The 25,682-nt window shown below is 42.3% G+C and overlaps 2 protein-coding genes across 5 annotated transcripts in view; one reads left to right on the top strand and one right to left on the bottom strand.

Annotated features, from left to right (window-relative positions):
- The window catches only part of CENPP (centromere protein P), a 229,887-nt gene that overhangs the window by 85,490 nt on the left and 118,715 nt on the right, over positions 1–25,682 (bottom strand). The window lies entirely within an intron of this gene.
- ASPN (asporin) lies at positions 837–25,317 on the top strand. Of its 2 annotated transcripts, none has more exons than XM_025891755.2 (9): positions 837–950; positions 1,573–1,878; positions 8,757–9,035; positions 11,207–11,319; positions 15,776–15,989; positions 17,105–17,215; positions 21,197–21,290; positions 21,694–21,832; positions 24,044–25,317. In XM_025891755.2, exons 3-9 carry the CDS (start codon positions 8,786–8,788, stop codon positions 24,239–24,241), a joined length of 1,119 nt encoding a protein of 372 aa, XP_025747540.1. In that variant the 5' UTR covers positions 837–950; positions 1,573–1,878; positions 8,757–8,785; the 3' UTR covers positions 24,242–25,317. The 2 variants fall into 2 exon arrangements, with proteins under 2 accessions (XP_025747540.1, XP_073734350.1); XM_073878249.1 differs by having other exon boundaries at positions 847–950; positions 1,796–1,878.

Here is a 25,682-nt window from a genome sequence, read left to right on the forward strand (position 1 = left end):
GTTGCCATGTAAAAACAGGAGCCGAACACTGGCAAAGCTTAGCTTGTTGAGAGTACTGGAAACCTCCTAATTCTAAGAACAGCAATTCCAAACAAAAACATATACACAGGAGCCACACATGACAGAGGAAAGCACGTCTGAATGTTCACAGCTGCGCCCCACACAGGAATATATATGTGAACTCTGACTCGGGGCACAGTCACACAACACTGAGAATGAGCCACAACACCCTGGACGGATGTCAAACAGCCAACGCTGTTTGCTGAAGAAGAAAGCCAGACCCCAGAGCGAGTTGCCATGTGCCGCACTTACAGAGCGCAGGGAACGCGATGTGTGCTTGAAGCCAGGAAGCCAGCTTCCTCCTCTGAGGAAGCTCGGGGGGTAGGGCCGGGGGGGCTTCCAACCAGCGCCCGGTTTGTGAACATTAACCGAGCTATACCATTATGATGTTGTTTATTTATTTTTGTAATATACACTTATTTAAGTTAAAAAACAAAACAAAACATGGTGCAGGACAAACAGAACTCTGCTCAGATGAAACCAGGTTAGTAAGTACAGTTCAGCCCTCAGGATGTCTCAGGCACATCTTATGCCTTCATCAAGGTAATGGATACACCTCTGAACTAAACACAGTTGCGTCCATGGGAGCATGAGCACTGGACCCGAACAGGACTCTCCGTGGAGGCCGGCAACGGGGCCAGCACACCCCAGGTCCACGGAAGGGCATTTTCTTTATGGGGAGCTGGCTGCCCGTCCCTCGGAGGCACCACCCACTCTCTGGGGCCGTGGCTGCCTCGCTCCTACACGCGCCACTTCTCTGCGAGGTGGGAAAGGACAGATTCTTTATGGCAGGAGAGTTCCGGCCCTGCTAACCCACGGGAAACACACTCTGAAAACAGGCTGGCCCCCAACTCTGGGCATCAGGAGATCCCCTGCAGCTACCTGCCACTGTGAGTTGTTCTCAGCAGACAGAAGAGACCCCCTCTGGAAGGATGAGGCCCTAGCTGCGGTGGGAACTGGCATTCCCCAAGGGGTGCATGGTACAGGGGATGCTAACAATGCTGTCCTTCTCAGATGGCGTCCTCCCGCTGCCAGGTCCCCCTGCATGCTCTTCTGGAAAGGGAAAGCCCACGCTGGTGACCCCGGAGGCACGTGTCCCTGCTGGGATTACAGTTACAGGCCAGGGCCGGGGCCCTGAGTAGGGCCTCGTGTACAGTGATCTGGCATGCCCGTGGCAGGGCTGAATGCTTCCGAGAAAAGTCTGGGCGAGTATGCTTGACATGAACGTGATGGCTTCAGCCATGAGAATGAAGCAGTGGCATGGCCCCGTTCTCAGGTACAGCTGGACCTGGGTTTACACGTCAGTGATGTCGGTATTTTTTTACCAAGATTGATGAATATTTTGTCAGTCTATATAGGGTGAGTGATTTTTAAATTTGTAATCTATCAGTATTTGTTCATTTAAGAATTTCATAAAGTATTTTTTCAAATCAGGTATTTCTTGAATGACTTTGACTGCACTTTCGATGGCCAGTTGCCATGCATTATTAAACTCCCTTTTTTTTTCTTCAGAATCTTCCAGTAGACGTCTAGAGTTTAGCTAGAAGTCTTGGCTACGATACAAACAGTGATGGAAAACACATGAGCAGTAACAAGTTTTAATCTGGCCCCTCAGTCCTACCCTGGGCTAATCTGTGGAGGCAGCTTATTCCAGTGTCAGCCAGGGTGCAGCCACACCACACTCGGCAGCGGCGTGCTGCTCACTTACGGAGACACCCTCTCACCTCTCCTTCAGCAGCACCTGGAGCAGCAAGACACGACAGAGAAGGAGTACATGCTGGGAGCTTCGACCCTCAGGACTGACTCCCTCCTGACAAGGTATGTTTTCAGTCTTTTCTTCATGTACAGGGAACAACTTCATAGCTGATACTAAGGGGACACTGACGTTATTAACATCAGTGCTTGTGAAACATATGATCAAGTTTACCTGCAGAATTCCTTAAAAGTCAGTACTTAAATATATAACATAAAATTACCTAGCCTTTAAGTTTTTTATTGAATGGATTCATTTTCATGTAACTGACTTTTACAGTTAAATGAAAACCTGTTATGATGCTTCACCATAAATGTTAACATGATTGATTTTAAAAATATTTAAACAAAAATCTTTTGAGTATGTTCTTTTAGGAAAATAACATGACCTTAAAATAATTAATGATAATTAAGTTTATGGATATCACAAAAACATTAAGTGAAACAGTAAATATTTCTTTCAAAATGCAAAACTATGTTTTCTAATGTGTTTTCAAAATATGAATTATTCAAATGTCAGTTTTACTTACACATTTGAATATTCATATTGTTTTTGATAAATGTCTTCCTTATTCTTATGTAACAAGATAGCACTGGACAGTTAACATGGATAATTCTGGAATATTATTTCAGTGCTACCTGGAATTATAATTCCAAGAAAGAATAGTTATCAGCAATACTTCAACTAGCTCCATATCCAATAGGAAAGATCAGAAACTTCTTTTCACACAACTCCATAGTCAGAATTTAAAATAAAGGTTTCCTTTGTCCTCTACCAAAGTAAATTTTTAAATTAAATCTTAAGTGAAAAGAAGTTAAACAATGTAGTTGATGTCTTACTTCCTCAGAATCTAAACAGAGCACAGCATTCCTTCTTGTTAGTGTGTTCAGAGGTGTGGCGGCCACATGCTGTGGGTGAAGTCACAAAGAAACCTGAGGGTCTATCTCTCTCTAAGAATACAGTGTTTTTTTTGTTTTTTTTTTTTTCCAATTCCAAGAATCATTGAGTTGTTTAAAAAGAAAAAAAAAAGGAAATACAAAGAAATCGTAAGCCCACACACGTTAAAGTATCTTGATGTTTTTAATTTGTTTTTGGTATTTCACAACACAGCGTGGTGGAAAGAAGTCTTCTGTTTCCACCAGCTACCCCACTACAAATGAATGTTTGGGTACCTGATCTGAGGTTTGAGACAAAGCACTTTACAAGCACAAGTCTTAATGCACCGTAGGAGACACTGGGGAACGAAGAAGTAGAAGTGTTTTGTTTTTAAGATGCACTGAAAAACGAAGGACAAAAACTGGTCTAAGGAAAGGCAGTCACAACTTCTTTATCAGATGCGATTTACATTTCTAGGGCAAAGCGAATTCTTTCTTTAAGGACAGTGTGGCCTTTAAAAGCATCAGTTTCCTTCCAGAGGTACTGTAAGCGTCCAAGTGCATGTTTGGACGCTGAACTTCCTTACTTGTTCAAGTACAGGGCTGTGCCTCGATTGTACCTGGATCCAGCTCGGATGCCCTCTGTGAGTACACACACGGAGGACCTTCTATCACATTTTCAACTGACATCTACTACTAGCACTTGTGAGTGGATATGGACAAGTCAGCCAGGGGAAAAGTCGCCAAGCAGACCTTTAAGCATGAGATTTAAAAGCACAGTGACTTATTTTCCTAATAATAGTGTCTGAGAGGAAATACCATTTCACTTAGACAAATTTTCCATTCTAAGTTTGTGGAACATTTAAGTGGAAAATAGGAGTTTATGCAAATTCAGAAAGACACTTCTTAGCTCCATTTCCAGTCCTGAGAACCCGGCCAAACCGCGTGCCCCGTCCTCTCTGAGGAGAGTCTCCTTACTGTCTGGAAGTCACTGTGGGATTGGGGCCGGCCTGGCGGGGCCGTGCCAGGGGTGGTGCTGGGGGTGGGGTGGAGGCAGGCAATGCAGGAGCAAGGAGGCTGGCCTTGGCCCCTCTGTGGGAGCAACGTCTCAGAGGCCCTTCCTGGCTACACCGTGCCATGGTTTATTAAGAACAGCAGTAGCACTGAAATAATATTCCAGATATTATTCTGATTAAAAGAAACCTGAAACCAAAGTCCAAAGCTTTCCATGAGTAATAAACTCTGGCAAAACTGGTCTAAACTGGGGAAATACTGAGTCTTCCTGAGAACAAAACACAAATATTTTAAAAGGTTTTAAAAATAGCACAATCTAACTACTGCCCAAACTTATCAAATAAGAGCTTAAGCCTAAATATTAATAAACTAAAAAATTTAAAAATAAGACAATTAAAAGTCACATCATTTTCAATGAGAAATAATACTCTATATTCTTTCTGAATAATAGAAAAACACTGCTATATAGCATTCCCTCCTGGACATCCAAATATTTTTCTTCTGATAAAAAAATTGGTCAGCTAGGGTAGGGCACGGTTTGGGGCCCACTATCACTTGTACTTTCTCACTTCAGATGAAGGGTGTAAAGGGTGAATCCCTCATGGAATCAAGGCTCGCCTGACTTCTCTTTTTAAGGAGCCAGGATATAAAAGAATGCAGAGAGATCACATTAATCTTCTATGGCTAACAGAAGTCAGAAGTAGCACGGAGAGAACATGCCAGAAGGCACTTTGGGTCTCCATATAAAGAATTTTCTATCAAGCAGAGATGGACAACGGGAGAACCGGATGCCCCTTGAGGAGCACACACTGGAGTCATGCAAGCAGAGAGTGGACACACTAACTGACCCAGCATGTTCCGGGGAGGCTCCAACACCCAGACGGAGTTTTACCTACGTGCCATTTCCTGACTCCGCAGGTCTCCTCCCTCACTTGCAGGGGAAGGGCCCAAGGAGGCATGAACAAGGGGTGCTGACCCAGCAGCCAGCAACCAGAAAGTGTCCCGGGTACCCAGCCTGCTCTAGCAGCCAGAGCCCCCACCTCCTCCGGGGCAGGGAGAGAGGAGGGGGGGCACACTGGTTGATGTGCCTCCTGACCCCGTTGGGGGGCTGGTCTGCAGCCCTGATGCTTGGCTTGCCCCTCCCCTTCACCTGCACGTGGCCTCTTCACACCACTGTCCCTAATCCTCGCCTGCACCTGGCTCCCGGGCTCTCCTGGGTCCTGAGGCAGGAGGAGTGAACGCGAGTCCCCAGCCCCACTGCCAGGTCAGGGAAAGCCCAGAAGTGTTTGGAGCTCTACCATGTTCCTCTTGTTATGTGGATTTGTTAAGGTTTTATGGTTTTCTTATGTCTATCACTTCAGATATAGTACCTGTTACATAGATTTCTCTGGTCTAGACTGGGAACCTACAAGCTCCTCTATAGCTCTAAGTTTCTACAAGAAAATACTGAAACTCAACAAACCAATTCAAAAATAACTCTTGATTAAATTCATCTCCCATGGACCAGGGTAATTGGGGGCAGGCCTCAGGAAACTACGGCCCCCCAAAGATTCCCCAGGTGGGCACTGCTGTCTGACTTTTTTTTTTTTTTTTTTGACTCTGGAGGGGAGGGTAGATGAGAAATCTTGGATTGTGTAGACTATCTGATGCTACAGAAGTGGTTGGCAAAAGTATATAGGGGACCAGAGCAAATTCTGTCGGCAGACTGATATTTAAAATATTTAAAAACCAACATAGTAATTTTAAAAACTAGGCCCCTAAAAGAGGAAAAGAGTCCTTCACTCAGTAGCCTACTCTCTCTTATTAGGTTTGTGCATTCTATTTCAACCGTGTGTGTGTGTATTTTAGAGATGGCTTTACATCTACCGTCTCCAACAGTAAACTGAGGGTATGAGGAGTAAACAGATCTCTGGTGAAGAATGCTGCCCTTTGAGTCTGGGGGCCACACACCTGGAGATCCCTCCAAAGTGCCAGCCTCGGTGCACAGTGCCTCCCCGCGGTTCAGCTCCGTTTACTAACTCAGGCGTTTGTTCAGTTTTCCCATGCATGCACCTGGCATTCCAGCTTTGGCTTTTACAACAAGGCCGTGCTTGGCTGAGAGTAGTGGATCAGGAGCTGTGGTTTTGTTTTTTTGAGGAGGGAAATGAAATGAGGGAGGAAAGAGGATGGGGAGAGAGGGGCCTCTATGTCGCAGAGTCTGCATCCTAACGCTGCACCTGGCACACAGCAGGGCCCTGGCACATGCCCACTGGAAAACTGCAGCAAGCTCAAGCAAAGGCAGAGCCAGGGGCAGCTGTGAACATGGAAGGCAGAGCTGCAGAGCAATGGTAAGGGATAAGCTGGTACCTGCGGCAAGCTTTGGTGTGGCTAAGGACCCACCCCAGGGCTGAATTCGCTATGGAATGGGAGTTTTGGAAAGTCAATGCAAAGCTGGGAACCAAGTACCAGGGAGCCAGGAACCACACAGATGCCTTAGGTCAAGAAATACAATGGGTCAAAGTTGGGCAGGCAGCTGGGAAGCAGAAATAACGTGCCAGAGACAAAGTGATAGTGGAAACGGAACCCAGCTGACCTCACCAGGTGCCTGTGCCAGGGTTCCTGGGGGCTGGCAGACTGGACATGGAAAGGGAACCTGCCCATCCTGGAGCCAGCCGACAGACACCGCTGGGCCTCAGGCGGCCAGCACAGGGTCTCTGCACCATAGGAATCTGACCACACACCATACCCACTCCTACCCTCCCAGTCCAGGCTGCACATGCACCCCTCCTTGTGCAGACGGGTGGACTGGCTGGAGAAGAGATGACAGAGTGTGCGGGTGAGGCCACCGGCTTTCAGAATGCAAGAGCGTGCTCCCGCACAGGCAGTAGCAGAAAATGCAGACAACAGGCTGGGAGTGTGAGCTCCACCTTGGGGTCTGACTCTTTTGGTTATGTGGCCTTGGGGAAGCCGCTGAAGGTCTCTGCGCCTCCCGTTCCTCCTGGTTAATGTGGGAGATGTGTCTGGAGTCAACTGACTTGACGCTTCCATAAGGCAGGGAAGAGGTGGGAGGCCAGGCTGGTTCTGAAGTGAATTATTAACATAAAAAAGTGTTTGCCATTCTCAGGTATGTCCTGATTGTCACATAATCGAGCGTGGGTTATCACAGAGAAATCTCATGTATCTAGCTGGTGATGTCCAGCCGCCCAGTAGACAAAGTGTTCATACTGCCATTTAGATTTCTAAGTTAAATAATGTTAATTACCAGGTTAATGACTGATGATAGAATTTTTTCCCCACCTTCCCCTGGGGATTAAAAGGCATACCACATATAGCTGAATACTTCATTTCTGATGCCTAAGTCCAGAAAGAGCAAGGCCATGGAGAGAGGTTAAACCTAATTTCTGGGTTCTGGGAAACTGTGAGCAGCCAGCATGACTCTCAAGGACTTGGAGAGCCAGCTCTTCCCGAGGCTGGACCAACTGCAACAGCCTCTGGACAGCCTGTGCGGTTACGGTGCTGCCATGTTAGGCACAGCAAGTGGGCCAGCGGCTACGGTGCTGCCATGTTAGGCACAGCAAGTGGGCCAGCTGCACCGCTGGGGACCTGGCTGAGGGACACCTGGGGAGAGGGTGCGTGCCCTCTGGCCGGAGCACAGCCTTACCAGTGGGCATCTGTGTGCCACCCACTGCATACCGCAAAGGGAAGACTGGAAGACCGTCTTAGCTGATTTCATAATTTTTGAAAATTACAAAGACTGTATGCTTCTCAAGTGACAGTTAAGAAACCATGATATGTAAACACACCTGTAGAAAAATCTGCCATTAGATGACAACAAATCTATGCTCACAAGGTTCTAGATCATTCATTCTAGTTTTCTGTGGGCTTTAAAAATACAGTTGAAAACAAATAACTCCACCCCTCAAAGAAACCAAACAAACAAAACTCAGTGGAAAGATGAGCAAGAAAAGAGTAAGAAAGTCTGGCCCTCAGATGCTCTGGATCAGGTATTAGACAATGGAACAGATTAGAAGGAGGAAATCCAAGTACACTGTGGAAAAGGTGACCAAGTCTGAGAGTGAGGCTGGCGGTGGGGAGGGGGGGTCATTACAGACAATCTCCAGATGTGAGGCCAAGGGTACATGGGAGTTTTACTTCGAAAGGGACATATTAAGTATATATATATATATATATATATATATATATATATATATATAATTAATAAATTAAGATATTAAGGCAATGGAAGGATATGGGGAAGAGGGAGTCAGGTATGATTATCTGTTTTTGTTTTTAAAAGCACTCATTAGTTTCCTAAGTATAACAGTAGTACTTATTGGCCATTATAAAAGTTAAAAAAAAAAAAAGATGACACACGTCATTCATGGTTCTACTACCCAGGATTATCAATTAGCTATATTTGTGCCAAGTTTTTGAGTGTTTGTAAGTATACTTTACATATGGACTTTTTATATTTGCTTTTTGTAATTCCAAAAATACAATGTTCCATATTTTTATTTTTTTTAGTTTTTTAAAAGATTTTATTTATTTATTTGCGAGAGAGAGAGAGAGAGCACAGCAGGGGGAGTGGGAGAGGGAGAAGCAGACCCCCTGCTCAGCAGGGAGCCCCATGCGGGACTCGATCCCAGGACCCTGTGATCATGACCTGAGCCAAAGGCAGACGCTTAACTGACTAAGCCACCCAAGCACCCCAATATTTGTAAACATTGCAAATATTTTGTGAGTTCAAAAGTATTTTGTGGAATACATACACCTTATTTTATTTTACTATTTCGCTTTAACCATTAATATTATCTTTAACTTTTTGCTATTATATATAATTCTGTGGTGGACATCTTTATGCACATTAGAATTATTTCCTGAGACTAGATTACAAAAAGAATTAGTGGATGAAAAATAAAGATATTTTTAAAACTTCCAATGCATATTGCACAACTGCTTTCCAAAAACTTTTTATAAATTTACTCACCCAAGCAATGGGTCAGAATGCCATTTTGTTGTGCTCTTACTAACTCTGATTCTGTTTAAACTTTAACTTTAGCTCAGTGTCTCCTTAGTCCTAGGTTGGCCCCCTACACAAGACAACATGAAGGAGTGTGTGCTCCTAGCGCTCTTGGCTTTATGCTCTGCCAAGCCCTTATTTCGTCCTTCGTATGTGACGCTAAAGAACATGATGCTGAAGGACATGGAAGATGAAGTGGATGGTGACCCTGATGATGACAACTCTCTTTTTCCAACAAGAGAGCCAATTAACCCCTTTTTCCCTTTTGATCTGTTTCCAACATGTCCATTTGGATGCCAATGCTACTCGAGAGTTGTACACTGCTCCGATCTAGGTAAGAACATATGTCAACTTGTTCTGGAGAAAATGTCATTCTGATAAAATTGAAAGGATAGTAAGAGTCCTCGCTGAAATTTCAAAAATCAGCTCACTAATTGTAAAGCAATTTTTAAGTTTTTTGAAAATATAACAAACATAGAACATTTCCTTCTCTTCTCAAATTTGAATCAAAATGGCTCGTTTTAATTTCCTTCAGAGCGAATGGACAGCACTGTGGTTCATTTCAGGATGTCAGCAGTTTGACAGTGTGCTTTCTAGTAACATTCTACAAGGACAAGATAAATTGCCTGTCTATAGCAATAAACAGGTTATAGAGTTTGTGAAATCTCTAATGTAGGAATTTTTAAAGTCAATGCTCTTTGTTTTGAATGATTTAGGTTTAGAACCATCTAGAAAAGAAGTGACTGAACTAAATCACTTTCTAAAGTCTTAAAATGCATAATTCTCTGCTGAGTACTTTGTTTTTTTAAATATTTCTAATGAAGATGCTCTTGAATAGAGGGGTACACTCATAACCTGTTCAGGGAGAGGGTATGATGGGGAATGCATACCAGGGTTCACTGTACCCGCCCATTTCCAGATGAGGGGCAGGCTCAGACCTGCCTCACTGTGGGAAGCCAAAGTGTGGCACACATCTGTCCTTCTGTACATACCTCAACTCTCCCTCGTGACCACGACAATGAAAAGGGTCTGGAGCCCTGTCACTCTTTCTCCCTCAGAAAATGAATTTCTTTCCAGAGCTTCCAATTTCATCAGGGGTGGGGTGAGCAAGGTCACTCCAAGTCTAAGTTACCTGGTGCTTTCTGCAGAGCCGCCCACTTCCTCCAAGACTATTCCACTTCATTTCCTAAGACCAAAATCGTCTATCAAAATGGCCACCTTGCCAATCTGCCAAGTGACTCCCTTTCCCTCTTTCTATCTGTGGTCAAACTTCTTAAAAGAGTGAGTCATCGCTCTAAACTATGGAGGGAAAAGTACTCAAGGCTATCGGGTAGAGTGCTGACATTCCCAGTATTTTGATACTGAGTCCTTCGATGGGGCTATTAAATATACTACTGCTCCTTAGAAGCAAGGATGGCTCCCCCAGAAGCATACTAACATCTGAAACTCCCTGTAAAATGCATAAAAAAGGATGATGGATGAACGGTAAGTATAGTAAAATGCTGATGGTAGAAAGAGACTATGAGTTTTCACTGTAAAATTCTTTCAACTTTTCTTTAATGTTTGAACATTTCAATAACAAATGTTGGGGAAAAACAAGAAGGCCCCATGTTTGTCAAGCATAACTCCTGTATGGCCTGACAAGCAGGGTGGGTATATTCGGCCATCTAGGGAAAGCAAGAAAAGTAAGGAAGAAATGCACCAGGTACAGCTCTGGGTAATTTCCTGCTCTTCTCTGTGTTTTAATTCAAGAGGGGAAAAAACATTAAGTCTTTAAGTAATTTAACTAACATGACTGAGTACCTACATACACAGAGAGCATGATGCAGCTGAACCTTAACCTCACATCCCAGAAAGAAAGCTACTATCAACGCTGCGAACTGACAGGGGGGTCAAAGCAATGGCTGGAAAAGACCCAGCCCTGAGGGGGAGGGGGTCAGCAAAGGTCTACTGCACACCCAGACATCAACAGGGAGTTATAGATGAGTAAGTTTTTATAAATCAAATAACTGACAACTGAGTAGAGCAGTTCATTGTTAAAGGAAATGCGTAGTAACACTTTAAAGAATGTACATGAAAATAATATAATTTATTTTCTAAGCACAACTTTCTACATTTGAGGCTTCTTAATATGATCAAAACCCACAGGTTCCAATTCAGCCCCACAACAGCCTGAGTAGTGGCAGAGAATGTTACTGCTCCTCAACCCCAGTGCATCAGCAGGAGCTGCACCTCACCTGCGGTCACCTCCCTGCAGTCATATTGGTGCGCCCTAATTTACCTCCTTATCTGTCACCTTGTGCAGATGAGCAGTGACAGCTAGACCCAGCTAGACACCTTGCAAAAATATATAAGTTACTCGAAAAGGTCTTCAGGTCTTTCCAAAGAGCAATGTTTTGCTGTTTCTTAATGGTAACTGTGGATTTTAACAAACGTACGTTTCTATCATATTAGAAAACTTCTTCAGCGTATCATGTGTGTGTAACGTGTTCATTTACTTCTCAGGTTTGTCCTCCGTCCCAAGCAACATTCCATTCGATACTCAAATGGTTGACCTTCAAAACAATAAAATTAAGGAAATCAAAGAAAATGATTTTAAAGGACTCACTTCACTTTATGTAAGAATATATATGTTCATATTTAAGTGAAAATCTCTATCACTGCTAAAAGGATTACTCATATTTTGTGTAAACAAGTCTTACTTTTCTGTGTGTGAAGAATGACAAAATCCCTGGTATTCAGTAGTGTTCTAGTTAATGAGAAATTAGATTTGATTAATTTAATTCGAGTGATGTTACCTGAAATGAAAGCCAGGTAAAAGGTAATGGGCTAAGCATTTAAGTAAACGGTCCTAAAATGAGCTTATGATCTATTTAGGTAATCACACTCACTATACACTAAAATGAGTAAGATGATGATTATTTATAAGAACTCATTAGGATACAGTGTACCCAAACCTGTTGACTTATCTGAAGACACCATAAATCTCTGAGAGCAGGACATGCATTATATCTAATTAATATATACTTGTATGGCTTTTCTTTCCCCCTAGAACTTTAAAAATGAAAAATAATTTTTCCTTACAATATTTATTAATATTCTAAGATTTAAAAGATTCTTAGTTTTCTTTTTTTTTATAGTTTTGTTTTGTTTTTTAAAGATTTTATTTATTTATTCATGAGAGAGAGAGAGAGAGAGAGAGAGAGGCAGAGGGAGAAGCAGGCTCCCAAGGAGCAGGGAGCCCGACATGGGGCTCGATCCCAGGACCCCGGGATCATGACCTGAGCCGAAGGCAGACACTGAAACCATCTGAGCCACCCAGGCGCCCAAGATTCTTAGTTTTCTATGTAACCCTTAGGGCCTCTAGATTTTAGCAAGTAAAATGTCTAATTTATCTTGGAATTGGGTTTGGGAAGAGCCTGATTCCACACGTCCCAGCAATGGGGGTGTCCACTCTTCCCCTCAGCACGGATTTCGGGTGCTGGTGCGGAGGGCAACCACACTCCCCTTTCAAGGCTAGGCTCGCACATTCTCATGCCGTGCTAGAGGGCGGAAACGTTAAGGCCTGTCGTGTCCAGGGCAGTTACAGCACTGAGAGGAGAAGGTACCGACACCATGGCCACATCATTCTCTTTCAGATCCCCTAGGCCTGTTCTCCTCCTGTCCCCTTCCAGGCCGCCCTGCCTTCCCATCACCCTCGGGTCAGTGCGTAGACCCTGAAGACCCATCCTAGCATGCAGGGAAGGGGACCATTGAGGCCCATTATGCAAGCAGTTCGTGTCTGCTGGATAAGCAAGGACACTGAGGCTGGCCATGTTCTAGGCACCACAAGGAATGATCTTTCCTTAGGCTCTCTACCTATCCTTTTGGCAAAGCCACGCCGCCCTGTGATGCCAGGTGTGGGCTCCCAGGACCATGACCAGACAGCTTAGATTTGGTAAGACTCCGTAAGTTCCCATATATAAAAAAAGAGCGACTGGAAGAGCATATATTTATCTTATAACTGAGGCATCACTAAAATATTAGGACAATCCCACCAAGAATCTGTCCAGTCCATCCCACCAACTTCAGACCACAGAAACCTCTGGAGAATGGCAAGGCCATTATTAACTCTCAGAAGTTGGAAATACAGCCTACGCATGCTTCTACCACTTCTTCAACTTTATATTGAGCTACACAACCACAAGAATAATTGAAGTCGTATTCAATACCAAAATCATAAAGTTTTTTTTTTTAAAGATTTTATTTATTTGACAGAGAGAGACACAGCGAGAGGGGGAACACAAGCAGGGGGAGTGGGAGAGGGAGAAGCAGGCTTCCCGTGGAGCAGGGAGCCTGATGTGGGGCTCGATCCCAGGACCTGGAATCATGACCCGAGCCGAAGGCAGACGCTTAACGACTGAGCCACCCAGGCGCCCCTCATAAACAGTTTTTAATTTGTCATATAATTTTATTACATCTTGGGAGTATCCCAGGGACTTAGCCCACTTGTACTCCCATTATTCACTGGGAAATGAGTCTGAAAGGTATCAGGAGCTGTGTTAGGCTTGTTTCTGTGTGGTCAGTTTTATGTGGCACTTGTTGGAGGGGTAGTGGGTTCTGGAGTCAGGCAGGCCTGGGCTCAAACCTTGGCCCCACTAGAAGTAAGTGCTGGGCCAGTGGCTTGCCTCACCAAGCCTGACTTCCCCTGCTGTGACAGAGCTGTAACAATGCTGTGGAACTCACTCAGAGGAATGAATGCCCAGCACCCAGTGGCTCAGTGCTGCCAACAGCCCTCGTGCTTCCTGACTAGCTCAATGGGAAAACACTTCTCATTGCACACTCTCTACCTGAATTGTGCGCATGCTATTTTAAAACATTTAATTATAATATCATCTTGTATGGTACCTGTCCTTAAAGAAAATCAAAAGTGTTTTTCAGATAATCTATAAATTCTCCATGTCTCGGCTGGCTGTCTGGCCTTCTGGTTCTTACACAAAGGACAATCCAGCTTTAGGGAATGAGTGGGATCGTTACACACAGGCCGAATTGGCAGTCAGATGGCTACAGCCTCACTCATCAGGAAGACTTCCTGTCCGACTTCTGAAAAGCTACCCTTTTCTCATCTTCTGTCCTTACCTGTAACCACGCTGCCTGGGGCTCTGTGACTGTCACTTCTGGAATGGCAAGTGCAAGGGAACTGCAGACGCTAACTCAGTCTGCGGGGACAGCCGCATGAGACCCTCCATACACACTCATTCCACCCTGCACTGCTCACTCTTCCTTTTAGGTGTAGCTCTGGCAATGCACGTCCTACCAGGAGGATACCAGCAATTCCCAGGCACACACTCCCTCTGGGACCCCCAACAGTGGAGGCCCACAGTAAGCGCCCACTGTGGCAGAACATATCGCAGAGGGCAGAGGAACTAGGCCAGACAGGACGCAGGCCCCTCTTTGTCACTGGGCCTCTTTCCTCCGCGCGAAAGGGAGAGAGATAATTTCTAACTTTGTCTCATAGGGTTGAGTGAGGGCTCAACGAGTTGTTACCCCACACTCTTCCCCAAAGGAGAAGAGAACACACTTAGCTGGTGGCATACAGGAAAAAGGACATGTTACTAGTTCCTGTTCTCCTTCAGGTGAGATGGTATACCTGACAGGAGGATAAGAAAAGGGCCTACAGGGTGCCTGGCTGGCTCAGGCGGTGGACCGTCCGACTCCTGATCTTGGCTCAGGTCTCGATCTCGGGTCATGAGTACAAGTCCCAAGAGGGGCTGCTCTCTGGGTGTGGAGCCCACTTTAAAAATAATAAATAAATAAACAATAAAGGCCTACAGGAAAGAGAATAATCAAGGGAGTTCAGCTGCCAAAGTGTTTGTATTTCTTCTGTGGAAGAACCACGGTGTGAATAACACTAGAAAGGCATATCAAGTCTGTCTGGAAAGATCGGGAAGGTTGGTATAGAATGGGATTGGTGACAACATTCATAAACGGAACGACTCTAGAGCTGCTCTCTGAAAGAAGGTCCCAAGGAATGAAGCCCCCAGCCACCGCCCTTGGGACACATGGAGTCGTTTCTGCTGCCCAGCACACCCAGGTGCAGCAGTCAGGCGCTCTCCACACGCCTCACGGGCTTGACTCCTGACAGTGCAGAGCTGGGCTGCTGTCTGAGCTTGGAGCTCCTCTGAGGCCGCTGCCACGGGGCCCTGAGAAGGGGTTGAGGCATTTCTCAGGACTCACTGCTGTCTCCCCAGTGTCTGAGATAAGCCAGCATGTGGTGGGCACTTTGTAGCAGTTTACGCCTACACATCTCCAGTCTGGGAAAAATGCTTCACATTAGTAAACATAAAAGAAGTAAGGTTTTGGGGCGCCCGGGTGGCTCAGTCGTTAAGCATCTGCCTTCGGCTCAGGTCATGATCCCAGGGTCCTGCTCCGCAGGAAGCCTGCTTCTCCCTCTCCCACTCCCCCTGCTTGTGTTCCCTCTCTCGCTGTGTCTCTCTCTGTCAAATAAATAAATAAAATCTTTTAAAAAAAAAAAAGAAGTAAGGTTTTAAAAGTAGATAAAATCATACAAAAACATATTTGGTGTGACTGAATAGATTTTCATTTCATTTTATTTTATTTTAGAGAGAGTAAGGGTGGGGAGGGGCAGAGAGAGAGAGAGAATCCTCAAGCAGATTCCCTGCTGAATGCAGAGCCTGACCCGGGGCTGGATCCCACAACCGTGAGATCATGACCTGATCCGAAATCAAGAGTCGGACACCTAGCCAACTGAGCCATCCCGGTGCCCTCTGAATAGATTTTTAGATATAATACCACTGATTACTTCCCTGAAGGGAAATGGGGTGTGGGGGGGCGGAGGGGGAAGGGCTTAACTGCATGAACACATCACCTACTGAAAGATAAACCAAAGGCTCAAAACCACTCTGTTCCAACTCAGCAGTAAATATTTGTTTTAGCTTAGATTGGACTGGGGAACTATTTACATATTAATAAAGTATGTGAATGACATAATTTCCATTGTTTTCCACAAGTAACTAATCACTGCAGAATATCAAATCCACTTCATAACAGTCTATCTCTTTATGCTTTATCTAGGCTTTGATTCTGAACAACAATAAGCTAACAAAGATTCACCCAAAAGCTTTTCTAACCACAAAGAAGTTGAGAAGGCTCTATCTGTCCCACAATCAACTAAGTGAAATACCATTTAACCTTCCCAAGTCACTAGCAGAACTCAGAATTCATGATAACAAAGTTAAGAAAATACAAAAGGAGACATTCAAAGGAATGAATACTCTACATGTTCTAGGTAAGTTTACACAAACAGATGAAACATTTTGGAATTATATGCAATATGCAAAGATAGAGGTCTTCATCATCACCAGCAATGTTTAAGACTGGTAATTTCCAAAATTAACTTTTTTAATCCAACAATCTCTATCTAAGCCATTTATAAATCAAAGTATCAAACAAAGAAATACGCCATTTCTAACATACACTCTCAAGAATCCCCTTTGAAACACCTACTGTAGTTTCAGTTTTCTGATTGCACCCTAATTGGTAAAATCTGTAATTCATATTTAATTTTAAAGGTAGTATTTTTTTTAAAAAATAATAAGGTTATGCTTACACCAAAAAAGGTAGTATTTTTAATGTGTTGTATAAACTACTCAAATATAACATACAAAATTAATTCAGAGATTATTTGAAATGTACATCTAATTGACATTATCTGCTTTAAGATTGCTGAGCTAGGGAAATTTATGTTGTACATTATAAACTCCACCCTATTTTACTTCTAACTCCCGTCGTATAACCATGCCTCTCCAATATTCATTCAAAATTCAAAATTCATGGTCAATATTCTCATTAACTTCCTCAGTTACTTAGGTAGGCCAAATGCCTGGCACTTACCAAACAGCCTCATTTATTGGCATCTCCCCAAAATTATATTTCTGTTAATCAAATAACAATTTCTAATTGACTTATAATTTTAAAAGCTTAGCTAGTGACAAATGTATACTGGAAAACACAAATGTTTTAAATTATATGAAGAATTAGCTTTTTTCTAATGTAATATTAACACAACAAAATATGCTCACGGTCAGAACAGAGTGATAACAAGTCATGGACTTAACAATTCAAAGCACAAATCTATTATATATATTTTCTATAATAAATCTATTCTAGTATTAATCTACTGTAAGCATATTGTTACTTCAGCCTATGTAATACGAAGCAGTCTTTTTCTGAGAGCAACAGAAAGGGGAACAGATAGACAAAGAAATAAACACAGCAAGTGAAAAAGATGCAGGATAAAGCTTGTATTTCCCAAGCCCGTAGTTCTTGGGATGTCTGTGCCCGCACTGAGTCTTCCTCATACACAATGAATGCATGCTAAATTATGTCATTTGCCCCCCACAGAAATGAGTGCAAACCCTCTCGATAATAATGGGATTGAACCAGGGGCATTTGAAGGAGTGACAGTGTTCCATATCAGAATTGCAGAAGCAAAACTGACCTCAGTTCCTAAAGGTTTGTATTTATTTACGAAAAGTACTTTAAAAAATTGTCACCTTTAAATGACCATGAAATGTATTGTTGTAAGCTGTATACACTGTCGAAACCCAAGGTGGTCAGAACCCTTTTTATCAGTAGGTCTAGTTGGGGTAGTGTGAAATTTGTTGTTTTTTCACACACATAAAGAGCCATACATAGTGCTTTTTCTTTTTCCCAGTATGAAACCAGAATCTTTTTGTTTCCCCAGTGAGAACAAACATTAAGAAGTAATGAGCTTTTTATTCCTTCTTCCTAACATTTACTCATATATACCTGTCATTCCGTGAAGAACCTGCTAGAGGTGGACATTCTCTAGAGAGGAAGTTTGGGGAAGATGCATGGGGCCAGACTGGGGCAGATACAGGCTCTGGCAGGGGTGGGCATGCACCCTGTACCCCATGTCTTCACTCAGGTGCTGTGCAGATTCATGGGCCAGTGCACAGAAAGGTCTGAGGATGGTGTCAGGCACCCAGTGAATGCCCTCTCCTGACATGATGGAGACTTGTTCTTTATGATGGGACCTGAACCTGGTGCCTCAAAGTTCAGTGCCTCTTAGGTTTGCTACTGGACCAGTTTTCTAACTGTCTACTGCAAGCTCCCACTGTGGCGATGAGCTAGATTGTCTCGCCCTTCTTGGGAACCCTGCTCAGAGTCCATTCCTGGTCTCTGACAGGGGTGCTCTCTCTCAGCTGTGATGATGACCTGAGTCAGAAATAACCCCTGTGATTAATCATACAGTTTCCTTTCAAACAGCTGTCCTTCCGTGTCCACAGGAAAAGCAGAGACTTCATTGAAACCTTTTTCTACTACTCACCTGATCCAGATTAACAAAACAAACATCAACTCTTAAGTTAAAGGACACAGCAAAGCTGCTCTTAGGAATCAAGTGGTGATCTTTCACTTAGGAGAAAAATCATAAGAAGTAAAAGTTGGAAAGACAATTTTGTTTTTATACAGGAAAAATCAATTTAATTCAGAACAACACAATTAAAAAGCCACCTTCTTTAGCATTCAATAAGGTGGTTGTTTTCAACAAGAAACCTAAAATGATTTACTTCTCATCTTTCAGACACCACCAACAAAAATACATGCCACCTAACAAGTCCCATACATGAAAAGCCTCTGACATGCTGACAGTGGACAAAAGTGAGGGGCAGGCAGAGGGCACGAGAGGAGGGTCAGGGAGGAGAAAGGCTGGAGCTCACTGCCCCGGCGCTGTGCTCACCAGCAGCCTCTCCTACACTGCAACACATCCCAAGACCAGTTCTCTTCAAGTTTCAGCATATCTTAAAAATGAAGGCTTAACTTCTCATGATGTTTTCAAGATTTTTCCAAAGGCTTAAGGAACATATAACATCTTTAGAAATTTATTATTTATTTATTTAAGGATTTTATTTATTTGCGAGAGAGAGCAAGAGAGCGCGCGCATGAGAGGAGTGAGGGGCAGAGGCAGGAGGACAAGCAGGCTCCCCACTGAGCAGGGAGCCCAATGCGGGATTCCTGGGACCCTGGGATCATGACCTGAGCTGAAGGCAGATGCTTAACTGACTGAGCCAGCCAGGTGCCACTATCTTTAGAAATTTAAATTGGAATTAAATCTCTCAACTTATTTAACCGCTCTTTCAAGATCCCTACGACATTCAAAAGCCAGTGGAGTTTTCTGTTTTTATCATTTATTTGCTAAAATGTGAAGGCTGACTGCTGAAATCCAATCATCCACTACCCCTGCGGCAGGATGAAATTAGGCAGAGGCCCAAAGGGTCCTGACCAAACCTGACACGTTAACACAAGAAGAGGTGAAACGTGCCTTCCTCCTGGGTCATTTGGAAAACGCTGCTACAGAGCAGCACTGCATGGGGGGGTGAAGACCCCTGTGTGAACATAGGGTAGGAATAGAAGGGTCTGTGCAAAAGCAGGCACGTATTTGCTGACAGTCACTGAGCTCCCACCCAAACTCCTACATGGCTCATCTACCCTGCAGGGGCTCTGCTTTTCTCTTGGGTCATCCACCTTCTCTATGCCCTAGCAAAGGGAACGGTCCCCTCAAGTTCTACAAACCCTCTTCCAAAAAGTTTCCCTGACTGCTCAACATGAACAGATTTCTCTCTTTGAGTTGCTACAACATATTCTAGAACAGGCTGGAACATCTATGACACTTTTTTAGTGATTTCTGTATGTGTGATGGATCTGCTCAACTAGTATGTAAGGTTTCTGAAGAGAGAACTTCCCCTCTGTTCTTTTTACATATTGGAGGATATAGTCATTCCATAAATATAATTCAGTTCAACTAATAAGAATCCAAAAAAATTAGAACCCTCTCAGTTTAGAATTGTTTACCTGTCCTCTAGGTTTTTTTTTTTTTTAACTTCTAAAATCCAAAGTAGACTCTGGAATCAACATAAATTCAGCCAGCAAATGTACTGATATGTAGGGGCGCCTGGGTGGTTCAGTCGTTAAGCATCTGCCTTCAGCTCAGGTCATGGTCCCAGGGTTCTGGGATCGAGCCCTGCATCGGGCTCCCTGCATGGGGCTCCCTGCTCGGCGGGAAGCCCGCTTCTCCCTCTCCCACTCCCCCTGCTTGTGTTCTCTGTCAAATAAATAAATAAAAATCTTTAAAAAAAAAAAGAGTACTGATATTTGGATGCTTCAGAAGACTTAACCACTAATAAAGGAAGGAAATGTTTTCAGTAAGAGTTGGAAAAAAGAACACTTTTCCCAGCTAGCTAACTAGAACCTATGGTTGACAAATAATACTAATAAAATAAGGCGTGATTTAATTTTCTGGTTAATCTGGGGAGGGCTAGGGTCAAAACATGCAGGGGTGAGAAGAGAAGATGCCCACATTCATAGGGTACCTGGCGTGTGACAGGTTACACTGTAGATGCTTCTCTTTATGCAGAAACTACTACTAATTGAAGAGAATAAATACTGCAATAGATCCAATATATCAAACAGGTAAAAACCCACATGTTCATAAAAATACTAAAAAAAATTTCACTGGTCACTTCAGGGCATGGCACCAACTCATTACTTAAAAGAAGCAAACATTTATGCTGCCTTTTCCGTAAAAATTGTGACTAAATAATTGATGAAGGAAAATTCTTTAGATACGAATCCTACTGATAAATGTATTAAGCATGACAAAATCAGAAAATCACCATTTTTACATTCTTAATGAAATAACAGATCCTGTAGCACTCATCAACAAACACTAAGACCATCAAACGAAAGGCTGATCTACTTAATTTAATCCAGTCTCTACATCGAAGCATAGCTTATAAGAAATGACTAAGACAAACGATATGTAGAAGCCTCAGTCCAATCTACAAATGAGTATCTCAAACAAATATCTGAAAGAAATCAGTGCAAGACAGGGAAAAAAGAGGAAGTATATATTTAAGAGTAGAAGAAATTTAAGAGATGGGAGAACCCAATGCATTCTGTAAACTTCTATCTGGATCCCGACCTGAACAAATCAACTGTAAAACAATGTATCTGAGATGATTAGGGAAAGGAATATTCTGTGATCGTGAAGAATCACTGCGACTTCTGATGGCTGTGACAATGACAGGATGGTTATGTGGAAACAAGAGGACCTGATGAGTTAAGGACATCTGGTGAGGCCTTTACAGGTGAAGTGACATTATGTATGGAATTTGATTCTAAATACTCCAGCAAAGAAACAAGTGAATGAAGAAAAATCAATGAACAAGTCAATGACAGATAACTAATGTGGTGGATGAAAGACATATGGAAAACTGGACACTGCAGTGTGGTGGCTCATGACACTAGCTTCTATTTCTATGTGAAATTTTCCATAATAAAAAGTTGAAAAAAAAAAAGAAGCAGATCCCTAAAGGACTAAGTCTACAGTGTGAAACTTAACAAGTACATGAATAATCAGTTGGACTTGGTTTTTTACTCCATCTAACATGCCTATTTGTTTTCTTACTCCAGATCTACCATCAACTTTACTGGAGCTTCATTTAGACTATAATAAAATTTCAACTGTGGAACTCGAGGATTTTAAACGATACAAAGACCTGCAAAGGTAAAAACCCCCCAAACCCCAACTCAGAAGTGGTAGGGATATGATGGAGACACTAATGAGACCCCTGGGGGAAGCAGAGAGACCTAATCAAGTCTGTCACTGTCGTGAAGATAAAACAAACAGGGACAGCTATTCCTTACTCTTTCTTGGGGGTAACAGAGGGACACCAAGTGAAATGAGAAGAACTTTTCAGGTGCCCCCCTGGTTGGTGTAGGTTAGCTACAGAGTTTTGCTGACAGTGGAGGAGACAGCTGTCACACCCTGAAATAGGTTATGACGTGCAACCAGGAAGAACCTTTCTCTGAACACGGACGCAAATAGGTCAGGTTTCTGTTTCCCACTCAGCTGTTTTCAGCTATCAGAACGTCTGCCTAAGAGTTGATGCATTTTATGCCATTTTTAGGCTGGGCCTAGGAAACAACAGAATCACAGACATCGAAAATGGAAGTCTTGCTAACATACCACGAGTAAGAGAAATACATTTGGAAAACAACAAACTAAAAAAAATCCCTCCAGGATTACAGGAGTTGAAATACCTCCAGGTAAAACGTTCTTCCACTTGTGTTTTGTAGATACTAGTACTTCCCTTTGCTTCCGTGAGCTGTAGGAGTATCTGAAGCAAAGACCATGCAAGCAGCAAGGGTAACTCACATATAACGACTCTGCAGGTTGCCTGAGGCGTTCTTAAGATCCGGCTTCTAAGCAGATGTTAGCTAAAATGCTCAGGTATCCCTTTCCATCCTCCAGTTTCTCCTAGTGCTGAAGCCCTTGTGGCACAGTTACTGACCCGGCTAATTTCAGGTTTCTGGGGTGGCAAGGGCTATGTAAAGGCAGGACTGGTCAGGAGGAATCCGAGGAGGATCATATATCCTTCATTCTGGAAACGTTTCACGAAGTGCATGTGGACAAGGTCCCAGGTATTTTCATTATCAGTGCAGTGCTAAATTAGAAGTAGGTATGATTTTTTAAAATTGATGTCAGAATACATAATCAGAAGTCAGTATTTGGGGCACCATGGATTTCTCTTTCTTCTTCTTCATTGTTAGAAACCTTTTGTTTGAATTTGGCAACTCTTGACTAGGTGGGAAGGGCCCCAGAATCCTTGGAGCATCTGATAGAGTTTTAGATCCTCCCAAGAACAAAAAATGAAGACAATACTTTGTACACAATTTTAGGAGTTTCACAGATCTCCCTGATTTTCACCTATGTTCCTCAAATTAAGAATTCCTACTTAATCCCATTTCACCTTAGTCCACTTTTCTCATGTGCTTTTCCTGATTTACAACATCCTCATCTTCTAAGAAGCAAAAACATATTGGGAACAAAACTGGGCCTTGAGTCACTTGCTGCTTCTGGATTTCTTCCTGATTTACCTATAAACAGGTTTTGTCCACTACACCCCTTTTGAGATAAAAGCCATCAAAATGGATGTGGTACGGGCAGATGTTCATCTCAAGGCTATGAGTTTTACTTTTTTTCAAGTGTTGCATCTAAATGTCTAATCAGTGAGCACAACCTGTGTCTTTCCTTTCTCAAGCCATTCCCAATTTGCATTCTTTGTTCACAAGTAAAGAAATTACTCTGATTCCAACTTCTGGCTGCTTTTAAATCTACCCATACTCTTACTAGCATTCTTTTTTTTAATGAATAGAATTAGAACACACAAAAAACAGAATTATAAAGGAGAACACAAGTCATAAGGGTACAATTCAGCAAATGTCCACAAAGCAAGCACACCAACATCCAGCAGTGTTTCCCAGTGAGGTCAATGCTGGGGAACACCACACCTTGCACTGAACATGAACTGCCGGGAAACGTGCATGAACCATACAAAGCACCTGTCACAAAATCCCCAAGACTGATAGAGGGAACAGGAGGCTCCCACACCAAACTTAAAAGGTTTTAGCAATGCCTGGAGTTCTCATGACTAGCTCAGATCAATCTCACCAAAATGTAAAGGTACAATCTAGAGGTAATGACAGCCAGAACTGATACCTTAGCCTTACCTGCAAAAGGCTTCTACTCTTTCACCTGTCAAAATGCTGTCAGTAGACTGCTCTTACTTCTCAGAAATCTCAATTGCCAAAAAGACCAAAGAAGAATTTAAAGGGCAGATAAAGGGAATGGAGGGAAGTCCCTATACTGTCCATTCTTTCTGAGTAATAATATAAAAGACATATACACAGTTTATAAAACTATATTTTGTCCATTGGTGCAAAAAAAAATTTGACTATTGATCCTATATTACACATATGTATTCAAGCTTTTAACATATTTTTCTATAAAGCAACTTACAAAAAAGCAGTTCTACACTTTTTTGCCTTGATCACAGAAAGTGTTAGCTAACAATTCATATTCACAAGCCTAATCTTGGGAGTATTTCATTCTTCTGCTCATTTCTAGTACTTTCAAAACACAGTATTATCCACATGCAATGTAGTACACGCGCACACACTGCTCCACAGGTGAGGGGGGGAGGCGTGTGCTGACCTGGCAGTGTGCTCTGGGCCACGGCAGGAGCCCCTGCTGCACTGCGCACACAGAACACTTCTGTGTATCACACAAGATCCCGAGAGGATATAATAAGTATTTAACAGGTATAAAACATACAAGTACATATATATTTTTTAAATGAAATACATTCAAATCAGTATGAAATAAATGGACAAATAAACCCATGAACAAATGTGGACTATAAAAAGAACATCTTCATTTTACATTGATTGTGTACTTTCTTTCTCCCGCTGCCACAGATAATCTTCCTTCACTCTAATTCAATCACGAAAGTGGGAGTGAATGACTTCTGCCCAACAGTACCGAAGATGAAGAAATCTTTATACAGTGCGATAAGTTTATCCAACAACCCGGTGAGGTACTGGGAAATGCAGCCTGCAGCTTTCCGCTGTGTTGTGAGCAGAATGAGCGTTCAGCTCGGGAACTTAAGAAAGTAGTTATTAGTATTATCCATTTAATATAAAATGAAAAAATTGTTACATTTGGAATACTTGAACTCTATTAAAAATGGTGGTATTATGCAAACAAGCAAAAGCTATTCCTAAGTGGTAAGTCCACCGACTTACTCTATGACAAAAAATTTCAACAGAATTTTGCAAAACTATTGCTACATCAGGATTAAGAGAAACATGCATCTACTGCAGTTTCCTTTTGTATACAAATGGATTTTACATAAATCTTATGCTTGAACATTCTTTTCTCAGTAACAAAAAAAACCACATTCAGTATTTAACACTTTGTTATCAAGTACATTTTAAAAAGAACTGTACTGTAATTGGAATGCTTGACTTAGCAAAATTTGTGCTCTTTCATTTGCTGTTAGCAAACCAAAACTGACAAGAATGGTTACATGAAGAGAACATTATACTATATTCTTATTCTTTCTTTAATAACTCGGGTAGTACTGTAATGTTTCTGTTAATGTTGAAGAATGATTTCATATAATCTTATTCAAATTCTCCTATCTTAGAGCTTTACTGTCTTTATGTTTAACTCCTTATAATAAGGCCTTCCGTGTTTATTATCAATTTGACAGATGCTATTCATAACACCTGGTTTCAGACTATAGCACATGCTTTCTTAATTTAATTATTACCTGATTATAAAACCTCTATAAAAATATATAGTGACTGTTTATATAAAATCTGTAATTCACGTTCTTTATTATCTCAGTTATTATAAGCTTTCAGTAGTACATCAATTGTTAGGTCATAGGACAACATCACCTCAAAGCTAAGGAGTACTTTCAAGATGTCCCTTGTAAGACCTTGGCTGGAAGAGCCTGGAAACTATCCATTCTACACAAACTGTTTACTCAACTATGACAAACTAAACAACTCTGAAAATACAGCTGGTATAACTGAAGAGGCAGAGTCCTAAACAAAACACACAGAAACAAAAGGTCTGTACAAAAACTAAGCGTACCCTATGTATTTTTTATTTACATTCAACATAGGCAAAGCTAGAAAATTCAAAAAAAAAAACAACATTAAAATATTGGCTTGAAATAAAATACTTGTGCTTTGGTTTAATTTTTCTTCTCCTACCCAGGAACATAAACTATTTTTCAGTAAACTCTAACTTATATATAACACTTTTAGCACAGTATTAATGCTTTCTCGTAGGAACATTACTGTAATACTCCCAAATATGCTTGTGCTATGAAACATAATCACCTTTATCTTAAACTACCACACAAACTAGATTTTAAATAATTTTGAGGGTAGTCAAAAAATACTCCATATATGTAAGGTGGGGTGGAGGGTTTGAACATCCAGGTCAGCAACGGGTAAATAGTCTTGTTCTTCCTAGTGACGGCCCCCAACTATGGCACTTCTGGCACCCTGGGCTGGATTGCTCTGGGGCTGGGGTGGGGGA

Source organism: Callorhinus ursinus, unplaced genomic scaffold (assembly GCF_003265705.2).
Source record: "Callorhinus ursinus isolate GAN/ISIS: 27379988/994484 unplaced genomic scaffold, GSC_fseal_2.0 scaffold28, whole genome shotgun sequence".
NCBI lineage: Eukaryota > Metazoa > Chordata > Mammalia > Carnivora > Otariidae > Callorhinus > Callorhinus ursinus.

Bases quoted from the DNA above. Each gene is read 5' to 3' on its own strand.
- ASPN (XM_025891755.2), top strand. From the start codon at position 8,786: ATGAAGGAGTGTGTGCTCCTAGCGCTCTTGGCTTTATGCTCTGCCAAG. The intron at 11,320-15,775 runs GTAAGAATATAT...TGCTTTATCTAG, and splicing joins AAGGACTCACTTCACTTTAT to GCTTTGATTCTGAACAACAA. The intron at 21,833-24,043 runs GTAAAACGTTCT...CCGCTGCCACAG, and splicing joins AGGAGTTGAAATACCTCCAG to ATAATCTTCCTTCACTCTAA.